General features: G+C 41.2%; 1 protein-coding gene across 1 annotated transcript in view; it reads left to right on the top strand.

Annotated features, from left to right (window-relative positions):
- ARHGEF28 (Rho guanine nucleotide exchange factor 28) overlaps positions 1–12,683 on the top strand; it is a 306,764-nt gene that overhangs the window by 139,764 nt on the left and 154,317 nt on the right. Inside the window, exons 5-6 of the mRNA XM_058729755.1 lie at positions 8,111–8,294; positions 10,822–11,002. Of these exons, the coding sequence (XP_058585738.1) occupies positions 8,111–8,294; positions 10,822–11,002 (365 nt within the window). The remainder of the gene's footprint in view (positions 1–8,110; positions 8,295–10,821; positions 11,003–12,683) is intronic.

Raw genomic sequence — 12,683 nt, 5'->3', positions numbered from 1 at the left:
GCTTCCAGTGCGTGGGAGGGCAGTGAGTGGACCCTGCCCAGCTGTAGACCACAGCTTGCCTGGTTGTGCTTCAACTCGGACTCCCAGTGCAGATTTCAAAAGGCCATTGCCAAGATTTGATGAGTCTACAGTTTTTCTGCTTGTCAATAATACAGTTAGATGGTACTGTATTTTCATTTCTCTCCCAAACAGAACAGCATGCTTGGAGGGTCCCTTGGTTGGGGGGGGGGGGGGCTGGCAATTCCACAGGCTCCCCTGCGGTGCGAGGGGAAAGAACGCTCAGTGCCATAGTAGGCTGTCAGCAAATGCAAAGAAGTGAATACATGGAGAACACGAATAAGAGCTTGGAGAAATATTAACAGATGATGAAAAAAAATCTAGTGCACAGGCTGGAAGGGGGGTATGACCTAATTGTTGCTTATGGCACCTAAGAACCTCCTGCTGCCCAAGGCATGGGGCTCTAGCACATTTGTCTTAATGGCTCATCTTGTGTCCTGCATCGATGCAGTTACAGCACCCTCCTAAGCAGACGGCTGGTTCTCTTAATTGACGCTTTTAAATTATAACCAGAGGAAAACTGTTTTGCAGCATATCATGGCTCTCTTTAGTGACAGTTGTACTTTTTCTATGAAAAAGATCAGATAAATGTGTACTACTGGTAAGTCCCCCCCCAGTACTGGCTTTCATAGTTCATGAGAACCCTGCCTCATGTGTTATTTTCATTACATCACCCTGACAATCCTGGGTAGTAGGATGGGAAGGTAACACTTTGCTTCTCCAGATCAAGCAACTTACAACTTGAAAATTTAAGTGGCCTTTCCAGAGCCACATCTCTCTCAGTGTTGAAATCCAGATTGTTCAGTTCTTTTGTCCACCTTTGTGCTATACACTGTTGTGTCTGGATTCTGAACACAGAATATTGACGCCCACCTTGTATAATTCAGTTTGGATATGTCCCCCAGATAGCGAAGGCCAGAAATTGGTGCCCATCGTTGAGTCCTGATAAGGACTTTGTAGTGTTTCAATGTGTTAGTCCTAGTTCCATAAGGTAAAATAAAGTGTAACCAACCTTTAAGAGCTGCAGACTCCATAAAGTGCCTTCCAGCATTGTGTATCGCAGTGTGAATTTTATGGAATGATACTGTGTGATCGATGTGTTCCCAGATTTGCGGTCAGCGGTTGTAACTGGGGTGTCTCCTATATGTCCGATGCAGAAAGTTAAATTTCAGGAAGCTAAAACCCACCCTTATGGTTGTTACTTTCCTCCTGCCTTGGGCTTTATGACCCAGCCAAGCCTGCCATGTTGGTACTGTGCTCTTTCTTATCTTTGCTATGAACCTGTGTATACTTGCCGTTCCTGTCCTAGACCCAACAATCTCTGATCTTACTTGTGGAAGGCTGATTTTTACTTGACACACCCAAGCCCTGATGAAATCACTTAAATGAAAGCTACCATAATACATGATTTTTCCTCCCATTTTGTTGAGAGTCCTGGGGCGGGGGGAAATGAGATTGTGTCATGTCATATATTCTCACCTGTGCTACATAGAATTTTTGGCAGTACTTTTTTCATTCTCTTTACTTTCTGTTCATCATTTTGGCATTGTATAAACACCTGTAAAATTTCAGATCATGATACATGATAGAGGTTGATTATCCTGCAGGGTAGTTTCCTTATAGGTCCAATAGTTTCCTTATTTCTATTCATACTCTTTCTGTCTAAGCCTAGACCTGTAGCTCATCATACAGTGACTTCAAGGGCCAGATATTTATTCTGAACAGAAGTGGGTTGACAGCATGCTATTGGAAGACAAGGGACTGTGCCCATCTTTGCAGCCACCGGGTCTGGCATCTAGTACTAGGTTCATTCAATGTTGGTTTACTTAGTGGCTTAAATGCAAAAATTGAGGCCTCCATCAGTATGTATGTGGTTTTGGAAATGAGAGGACAACTTATTTTAATGATTGGGTTATATGTGAATTAAAAAATGTCTCTTGTTATTCATAAACTTAAAGTGTTGAAGACATTTCAATGACTCCACTCACAAGTTACGGAATATTATTAAGTCCTACAATGTAGAAGTACTTCTGAATTAAATTGTATTTAAAAATATTTGCTTCTAGATTATTGTCTCTATCACACTTATTTTTAATATCTTGCTTACAGCATTTAAGGATATGTCTTGGTTTGGCAGCAAATATAGAACAAAAATACCTTGCATCAGTTACAAACTTCTTTTTGTTATTGGTGACATGTTTTAGATAATCTTTTTAAAATTTATTTTTTATTCTCATTAACACGCAGTGTAGCCTTGACTTTAGGAGTACAGCCCACTGATTCATCTCTTATATTTGACACCCAGCGTTCATCCTGAAAAGTGCCCTCCTTAATAAAAGTGCCCTCCTTAATGCCTGTCACCCATTTAGCCACCCTGCTCTCCTCTATCAGCCCTCAGTTCTCTGTATTTAAGAGTCTGTTAGGGTTTGCCTCCCTCTGTTTTTATCTTCTTTTTCCTTCCCTTCTCCTGTTTTCATCAGTAGAGTTTCTCAAATTCCACATATGAGTGAAGTCCTATGATATCTGTCTTTCTCTGACTTATTTTGCTTTAGCTAATAGATCTTAAGAGATGACTGGGAAGACCGTGGTATAAAAAGAAAGCAGAGCTTGGCATTTTGTTAACCACTTACTTATTGAAAATACCAGATCTTAACCCCGACGTTGCAAGAATCGCTTGGGAATCTTTAGGAAAAAGCTAATGCTTGGGTGCCACCACCAGAAATTCTGTTTTCATTGTCCCGGGGAGAGGCTTAAACACAGCTCTCTGCACGTGGGGGGAGAGACATACGGTGCCATTAGATCCCAGAAGAAGCAAAGTCTCACTCACGGTCCCCTATTTCTCCCAGAGAGATAACACTGACTTGTACAGTAGTCCTTCCTTGCTTTTCCTTGAAGTTCTACTCCCTGTGTATTCCTGAAAAGTATGCCTTAGTTTTCACTTTTTTTCTTCTGTGACTTTTCCCCAACATTGTATTTCTTAGTTTTTTTTCTTTCATTTTTTTTTTTTTTTTAACGAGAGAGTGAGAAAGAAGTGAGCGCACAAAGAGGGAAAGGGGCAGAGGCAGAGAGAGAGAGAGAGAGAGACAGACAGACAGACAGACTCCTAAGGAGGCTTTGTGTTCAGGGCAGAGACTGTTTTGGGGCTTGATCTCAGGACCCTGGGATCATGACCTGAGCTGAAATCAAGAGCCAGACCCTCAACCAACTGAGCCACCCAGGCACCCTTATATTTCTTGGTTTTTTTTTTTTGTTTTTTTTTTTTTCTGTATTAGTCTGATTTTCAGTTGTTAGGATACTAGTGTGATTATTCTACAGTTGAATCTATTGTTGATGGATGTTGAAATCACTTCTACTTTTGACAATTTTACATCTTTTTGTGTGTTTGCTGGTGTACAAAGCCTAGTCCTAAGAGGGTTTATTAAGTGGGAGTGGAATTGCTCAGTCAGATACAACATAAGCTTGGGTAAATTTAATAGACGATCCCAGTGTGTTTTCCAAAATGGTTATGCCGATTTACGTTTCCTGTAGCAGTGACTGTGAATTTCTGAGGGCTTGATCATTTATTTTTCAGTCTTGCAACCTGAACTTTCTGCTAATGTCAAGGCATAGACGGACCTTGTGAAGCTAATAACGGTCCCAGATTTGGAGTGAACAGTATATAAAGTCACTCTCCTTTAGCAACAGCCACACTGTCACTGCTCCTGTGCTCACGCGCTCTGGGAGGTCCCTTGGTGTATACCGGATTTCATGGATGCTGGATCCCTGGTCATTCAGGGCCAGGATGAACACTCTCAGGAACTTGTGCCTTTGATGTGACAGCCTCATTTTCGAGGCAGAGAAACTGAGGTATGGCACAGCCAGAGGCTTGGGCTTTGTACCTCCTCCTCTGTCTGGGGCAGATGAGCCTCCCTTTTTGCTGTGACGGGAAATGCTGGTTGAATGTCACAGCCTGCTCACTTCTTGTTTTGTGCCTGGGTGATCTTGCTCCCAGGATGTGACAGGTCATATCTTCTACTGTTTGCCATTAGAACAATTACTAGTAATTCTGTTTTAGAAACATTAGTGCACGTAACTCCTGGCACCAGCCAGACAGGATGAGGCATATTTATTTGGTTAAAAAAAACATTTTAAACACCCTCCTTCCCATGTCTGCCAAATTGTATAACCTCTTTTCACAGCTTGTTTTCCTGACCGCTGTTAAGAATCTGAAACTCTATAACAAGCAGAATTATTTATATATGTCACAGTGTTTCTTATTTCAGGCTGTTTGCCTGATTCTAGGCTCTGAACTTTCCTACTGAATGAGAAAGCTCTCTCTCAAAACATTTTGGTCAGTTTCTTACTTGTTTTCCCCAAAGAACAGAAGATCCTCTCTTCCCCTGCCTTCCCACCTTCCCAGGTAGTGGGGAGTTTGGGAGGAAAGGACAGTTTGAGCAGTGAGCAGTTCAGTCCCACAAGTTTGCTGTGCTCTCTTAAGAAGTAGATGTGAGATTGGAGCCTGAGGAAGGGAGTAGGGAGCTGGATTAGCAGAACAGTCCTGGAAAGTGCTCCAGAGGAGGGAACTTCTCCCCACACCTGCACTGTCAGCCAGATTAAATACACTGAGCTGCTTCCCAGGTTCAAGGGCTTGTGCGTCACTGCCCCCAGGCAGTGTAGGGGAGTTGCATTTAAATGATTGACACCATACTTGAGTTTATCAATGGTTTGATTTTAAAGGGAATGCAGGCACACCTAGGTGGCTCAGTTGGTTAAGTGTTGGACACTTAGTTTAGGCTCAAATCATAATCTCACAGTTCCTGAGATTGAGCCCCACATCGGGTCCTGCACTTACAGTGCAGAGCCTGCTTGGGATTCTCTCTTCGCCCCTACCCTTACTTGTACTCTCTTGCGCTCTCAAAATAAATAAACTTAAAAAAAAAAAAAAAAGACCTGGCTTAGGTTTAGATATTCCGTTTTTGTTCTTTTTCTTGGAAGAAAATTGTATCCCATAGAACCATGTGATATTTGTCACCAGATTCAAATTGGGATCTAGGACTTGGAAATTCCATCCTAGGGTAGCTGGTTATGATCTAATGCTGACATATGTGTTCGGGAGTGTCCTTGTGCATGTGTGTTGGTTTCATTACCAGATCCTAACTGGTCTCTTCCTCATTTTTAAGAAGGGGAGATACATGGAAATGTTCTCAAACATGCCTTGTTGGGAATCTGTTCAGAAGGAAAATCCAACTTTCTAATAAAATGAGTTTAAAGGATAAAATAAACATCACTTCTTCAATAGCCTTTTGAAGGTATCAAGTATATTAAACAGATACCTAGCAGGGGTACACACTTCGTTTTTAGTTGTTTTGACATTTCAGTTGTCCTCTTATGGGGCCAGGGGGTCTGTGCTATGTCACACAGACAGACAGGGAGCAAATGCACTGTGAAGTTGTGCTTTTCACTGCGAGGACTTACTTACATATTTGAGATAGAAGTCTTTATGGGAAAGCAAAAATAATGTAAAAATAAGAAGGGGGACAAAACATAGAGCCTCAAACACAGAGAACCAACTGAGGGTTGCTGGAGGGGTTGTGGGTGGGGGGATGCGCTAAAAGGGGAAGGAGCATTAAAGAAGACACTTGTGGGGATGAGCACTGGGTGTTATGCATAGGGGTTGAATCACTGGAATCTACTCCTGAAGTCTTGCTTGCACTATATGCTCACTAACTTGGGTGTAAATTAAAAAAATAAATAAATTAAAAAAATGAAATGCAACTAGAAAAAAAACCTTTTTTTTTTTTTTTTTTAAAGGCTGTACATTCTTGATCTAGATAAATAATATAAACCCCTAGGGGCATCTGGGTGTCTCAATTGGTTGAGTGTCCAACTCTTGATCTCAGCTCAAGTCATGATCTCACAGTTCATGAGTTCAAGCCCTGCATCCGGTTCTACAATGATGGTGCAGAGCCTGCTTGGGATTGTGTCTCTCCTTCTCTCTGCCCCTCCCCTACTTGTGAGCACTCTTTCTCGCTCTCAGAATAACGTTAAGAAATAACGTTAAGGAAAACCCCACTAAAGATAAAAACAAAGCAGTTTTCTTCTGCTTTTCTTGTAGTGGAGTATTTCCTTCTAATTGTTTGAAATTCAGATGTTTTGGATGCTAGCTCTTCAAGTAGCATCAGCACAGCCTGCTGGGGAAAAGAAAGCTGAGTTAACTCCCTACCCTGGAAAGACAGAACGACACCTTTACACGCCCTTACCGGGCTCTTTAAGGGGGGAGGGCAGGGTTGGAATGTCATGAGAACTTGAAGTTGGGCTTAATGATGGTCTTCTAAGGCAGAGGAGTGGCTGTAGGCAGGGAAGGGAGTTGGATTAGGACTGGATAAGGATCATGATATCATAAAGCTTGGTTTCAGGGTTTAAGCTTCTTGATGCTTTTTGCAGAACAGTTGATGGGTCTTGAAGGGATGATGAATATACCATCGTTTGCCCAGGGAAGAGTCTCCTGGGATTGGTTACTGGTGGGGTTATGTTAAGGAAGACAATGGAAAAGTGAAGTCATGTTCATGGAGACTGTGAACTGTGTGGAGAAGTAGGTAGTCTTTGTCCTCAGTGTCAAGACTCCATGAGAGTATGTAGTTTTTGTTCACAGATTTTAGTTGAGGTGTCAGAGGCGGAACTAAGGACGGTATGTGCTCCAAATAGCACCTGCAGTCATCTATGAAAAGCTAACTTTTATGGGTAACTTTTATGGGTACTCAACAGGGAAAGGGCCCCCTTGGTCATACATTTCGTTCATTCAACAGGCAGCTCTTTCTAGAGCATATACGTGTGGTTGACACTACACTGGGGTAGAAGACATAGGTCCCTCCCCTGCTGGCCTTTCTCTTCGGTACGATGCAGTGTGCTCTGTACCTCTTTCCTATTAGAACTTCAGCCAGTAACATGACTCAACTTAAGGGGTACGTATGATTCAAATTCTTACTGCATGCTTATTCCACCAGATACCGAGTGTTCGGATTTTCAGGTTTAGTTTGTGAAGACTGGGTTTGTTTCAAGGGGCCTCTTGATGCCTACGGAGTTCATGGGCCTACTTTTTTTTTAACGTAAGCATATTCACTTTTCTCTGTATGTCCAGTGTAATCTTTACCATGAGCCATCTGTGTTCTAAGCACTGGGTATTGCAGTAGAAACATCGGTGTACAAACTGTACAAATCAGGCACTGTTAACATAGACAAATCATGGAGATTCTAACAGTTGCTGTTCAACTCACAAATACTGGATGACTTCAGTTTGTCACATACTACGCTGGGTGTTGAGATTAAAAAATAAAATTCCTCAGTCTGTACACTGATACACACAGGAGACAACCATAATATAAAGTAGCAAACACCACAGTGAAAACTCAGATACACAGATCAATCAGGAACCTTCTGTCAAGGGGTGTGTGAAAAGGCACAGGCTGACTTTTTTAAGCAGAGCGCCAAAGTGGCTTTGCCAGCCCTGAAATGATCTAACAGATGGGTGAAAGCACCTCTATGAAGTTTGGGAAAGACCATGGTCTCAAGTATTCTGGACACAAGAAACCCATTGCTGACCCAGCTTCTCATCAGGGGTGGAGCACCTCTGAGGATGAAGAGTGGGAACGGGGGCTCCTTTACAGTTGGGGCCTCCGAGAGTCTGCCCTACTGAAATAGCAGTATCTCCTTAAAGGGCACCTTGGAGTGTTTCTGAAGGGTGGTGGTGTGCTCCTAGCACTTGTTTTCCTGGACGAGTTTAGTGCACATGGGAAAAGGGACGTGAGTGTGTACTGTAGTGGGTGGGAGCAGCACTGGGCCACTGATGAGCCAGCACTGGGCCAGATTGTCTCCATCACCTACTGGCTGCCTAACTTTGGACAAATCACTTGACGTGTCCACATATATAAAATGAGGTGTTTGGATTAGATGCTTTTGATGCTTCCTTCCAGTTCTAACATTCTGTATTATGTCTAAAGACATGGTTATCTTGGATGAAACGTATAAGACAAAGTTTGTGAATAGAGGAACTAATATCCTGTGTTTTCCTTTTCAGTGTCTTTATGCAGAGAGTCTCTTCTACACCTGGCTATGAGATGGGGCCTGCCTAAGCTCTCTCGTTTCCTCTTGTGTCTCCCTGGGGGAGTCCAGGCTTTGGCTTTACCCAATGAAGAAGGTGCCACCCCATTAGACTTAGCTTTACGTGCCGGATACTCCGAGCTGGTTGAAGACATCACAAAGTGAGTTTGGCTACTTGTTAGATTGATTCTCTCTTAATCTATTTCTATGAAGTGTTCCAAGTATTGTGGAAAAATAGAAATAAACCAAATCACAAGCTAATGTTGGTTTATGTTTTACCATTAGTTCCCATGTATAAAGTACAGAGTATGTGAGCCGATAGACAGATGTATTTATTACCAACATTTCATGGGGGGAGTTAGGGGAAAAAGTCTTGAAAGGCTCAGAGGGAGCTATAATAAAGAGAAAAGTTGGCAAAACACTAGCCTAAACCCTACTTACCTTTCAGGTTTCAGCGTAAATAGGACTTCTTTAAAAAAAAAAAAAAAAAAAACAACTAAAAATAAATAGCACTTCTTCAGAGACACCATCTACATTAGGGCCTTTTGTGATCATGATTAATTTATAATATGGTGGTTAAAATTATTAACAATATTAAAAACATTTTTTTAATGTTTTTATTTATTTTTGAAGGAGAGAGAGACCGAGCATGAGTGGGGGAAGAGCAGAGAGAGAGGGAAACACAGAATCCAAAGCGAGCTCCAGGCTCTGAACTGTCAGCACAGAGCCCAAATGCAGGGCTCGAACTCATGAACTGTGAGATCATGATGAGCCAAAGTCGGACACTTAACCAACTGAGCCACCCAGGCGCCCCAGAATTATTGACAATATTATTTAGAATTTTATATGCAGTCATCATTTGTTGCCTAGGTCTCCATCCTGTATCACTTAAGGGCTGAAACTATTTGTTTACCCATTGTAGTATTTCTGATACATTTTCAGTATATAATGCTCACTGAAAGAATATAAATTATTGAATCAACCGAGCCAGCCAGGCACCCTAAATTTTTGTTGAATCAATGATAGATAAACCCTAAGATACTGTGTGGTTATTAGGTTTAGTGAAGTAATGTAAAACAAACAATAATGTAAAGGGGCTGTAAAGTTTGCTCTGTTGATGACATCAACATTGTCAATGAAGGAGGGATGTGTCGTTTTTTTCTTACAATGGTTCAGATTGGTCGTTATTCTGAAGAAAGGGAGATTCGTATATAGCGGTTTCCTTGACTTAACCAGGTGTTAAAAAATGGGAAAGTCCATTGAAAATTACATATAAATATTAAATATATTCCGAGTATTATTACCTGGTGTATCTTAATGGACTGGTTTTTCTTGTTTGGCTTATGAAACTCAATGTGATTAATTTATAATTTTATGCTGCATAAATGGATATTGGCATAGAAGTCAGAGCTTTTTATTTATTTTTGTCCTACTTTAGTCACGTGACTGCCAACCGAGGAAAAAAAAGCCAATCCAAAAGGTCTTTTCTTGGGTCTAATATGACCCCACTTGCTTGGCTAAAAAGGCCAAAGCAGGACTACTTTCTTTGACTTGGTCATTGTGGGGGGTTCAGATTTAGATCAAAGCCCAGGAGGCTGACTTCATCTTGGGTAGCTTGGTACCTTTCACCTGTCTCCAGGACCAGAAGATATTATGTTAGCGTGGGGAGTTGTTTTCTAAAGATTCTGGAGTTGATACTAGTAATTCATGCTAAGAATTTGGAGAGATACCCACATCTTAGAATGTAAGAGCTCTTAGTGGATCTCTTTTTGTTGCTCCATATGATGGAGTTAATATTTATTTGATTGGAAGTATATTCTCTTTTTGTGAAGCAAATATTCATTAACAAGATGAGGTCATGTAAGAGGAGGAAAGAGGCATAGAACTAATTCTGTGAAGTGAGGAATCGGTGGGGGATGTGACAACCTGCTGAGGTGAGCTCCTATCAGGAAGCACTAGCATTTTCCTCCGAAGGCTCCTTTACTGTTGCAATTACATGACCTTGTGAGCTGTCCAGAATATTACGATACTAACCGTACAGCCTGCATGTAGCTAATGAATGTGCAGTTGTTCTTGGCCAAAACAAAACAGGAAATTAGTTTATATTCAAGAATTCAGCTTGGGAATATTGTTTCTTTGTTTATGGGTGTTTTCAAGAATAGAACAAGATCAAATTTATGCTTTTTTAATTTGCCTGATAAAACGATTTATAACAGTGGACCAGTGTGTTATGGATATCCCACTTGTTTGTACCATCTGAACCTCGCTGTGCTCCCTGGAGATCATATCTATTTTCCACTGTAATCACCTAATAAGCTGTTGGCTGCCAGCTAATTTGTTCTATTACACATGACCCCGTTAAAGCAGGAGGCATCTTTTTGAGTTAAGGAGAGAATACAATATTGAGGGAAAATACTGTGTTTAAAAGTCAGTAGTTTCATTAGTTACATAAATATCTTTAAAATATGTAGTATACGTGAATAGCTTTTCAACTGACATCTTCTCTAGGTAGAAAATTTAGCTTTATTAAAGGATCTGTTTACATGATCATATGTACTTGTTGTCAGTGGGTGGCTTGCATGGATCATTTGCCAGTTGGATTTCTAATACTGGGTGCAGTGAGGGTACTGGGATCTTGGAGTTGATATCTCTGAAATTGCCAGTGGGTTTTGATATGTGACATTTCAGTTTCCAGGGCAGACGTTTCCCCGACTTTTCCCGGGTGCAGCTCAGTGAAGATGCCTTCCTGCAGTATATTCACTCCTCAGAAACGCTGACCTTGACTCTGAACCACACGGCTGAGCATTTGTTGGAGGGAGATATTAAACTCTTCAGGAAATACTTTTGGGACAGAGCCTTTCTCCTCCAGGTGTGTGTCCCTTCATTCTGGTATGTAATAACTGATACTCCTTGAGAGTACAGACGGTAGCCTTATTCTTTTGGAAACAGTGTTTTGGAGGGTAGCACTTCATTTTTTTTATAGCGAAGCTTTGGACATGAAATTGGAGACTGTGTTACATTGGTAGAATGAAGATTATTGCGTAATATTTTGGAGGTAGAACATAGTAACTTGTGTAAGGATTTATTTTCCAGGAGCCAGCGTCCCCAGTGTTGGATTTTAATTATCTAATACTGGATATTTTGTATTCATTTATTGATTTTAGTGAATTTTTTTAAATGTTTATTTATTTATTTTGAGAGAGAAAGCATGAGTGGGATGAGGGGCAGAGAGAGAGAGAATTCCAAGCAGGTTCCATCCACACTGTTAGTGCAGAGTCTGATGTGGGGCTTAATCCCACGAACCATGAGATCATGGTCTGAGCTGAAATTAAGAGTTGGCCTATTAACTGACTGAGCCACCTATGTGTCCCTGATTTTACTTAATTCTTATTTAAAACCATTACATTTAAGGCTGTTATACATGAAGAATACCGACTTCTGGGCTTTCTTAAGACTTAGATGTAGTTAAGCATTGTCCCAGCATGTAGATTCTTCTTGAATGGGAATGGTCGTTTGAAATCCGTTCGTTTTCAAAGGCTGGCTCAAACACCAGCTTTCAGTGACATCATAGCATGCTCATCTCAGAGTTTAAAATGTTTCATCTTTATTATTTTTTATTTTTATGTAGAATCTGGAGCAATATAAAGAATATTTATATCTTTTAATTATCATGAAGCAAAATGTTACTTTGAGTAAAAGGCTTGAGTCTGTCTAGTTGACAGTGCTCCAGGGTATAATGGATTCACTCACGAGATCCCCTGATGTCCTGTGTTCCCAAGTGTTTGCTTCATATAATTAAACTGCAGTTTTAGTAAAAACAAAACAAAAAAATCCCCCAAAACACAAAACATTGCTATCAAAGATTATGGTTGGCTTAGTCCATATAGGGTTTTATCTAAAGAAGTAAAATGAAGAGCATCTGGGTGGCTCAGTTGGTTAAGCATCTGATTTCAGCTCAGGTCATGATCTCATGGTTCATGGGATTGAGCTCCATGATAGGCTCTGTGCTGACAGCTCAGAGCCTGGAACTTGCTTTGGATTCTGTGTCTCCCTCTCTCTCCCCCTCCCCCACTCATGCTCGCTTGGTCTCTCTCTCTCAAAAGTAAATAAACATTTAAAAAAAATGAAAGAAATAATATGAAACATGCTCCTCATTGTGAACTACATCCCTTTGTTGGGTTTTAGGAAATGTATCATTTTCTGGCATACAGTGTTGCCTCATTTGCTTAAGGATGCTTGTCATTTTAAGACAGTAAAGCCATCCTGTGGCTTCTCACCCAAGCCCCCAGGGGTAGATATTCTGACCAGGCCAAGCCATGGCCTTGAAGAGCAGCATTGCTCTCGATGTGCTCAGCTCCCTGCACCCGTGCAGGGACACAGCTCAGGAGCACGCGTGTCCTTAGATGGGGTGTTCTGGTCACAGCGCAGCATCTGGTGACAAAACTCTTAAAAGCAATAGAGCCTACCCTGCGTATAGCAAAAATCATGACCATTTGTTTCATTATAAAAAGCCATCAACTTCTGAGGCTGGATTCATGATTTCTCATGAC

This window comes from Neofelis nebulosa, chromosome 1 (assembly GCF_028018385.1).
Source record: "Neofelis nebulosa isolate mNeoNeb1 chromosome 1, mNeoNeb1.pri, whole genome shotgun sequence".
In the NCBI taxonomy this organism is placed as follows: Eukaryota; Metazoa; Chordata; class Mammalia; order Carnivora; family Felidae; genus Neofelis; species Neofelis nebulosa.
This window is presented reverse-complemented; position numbering and strand designations above follow the sequence as displayed.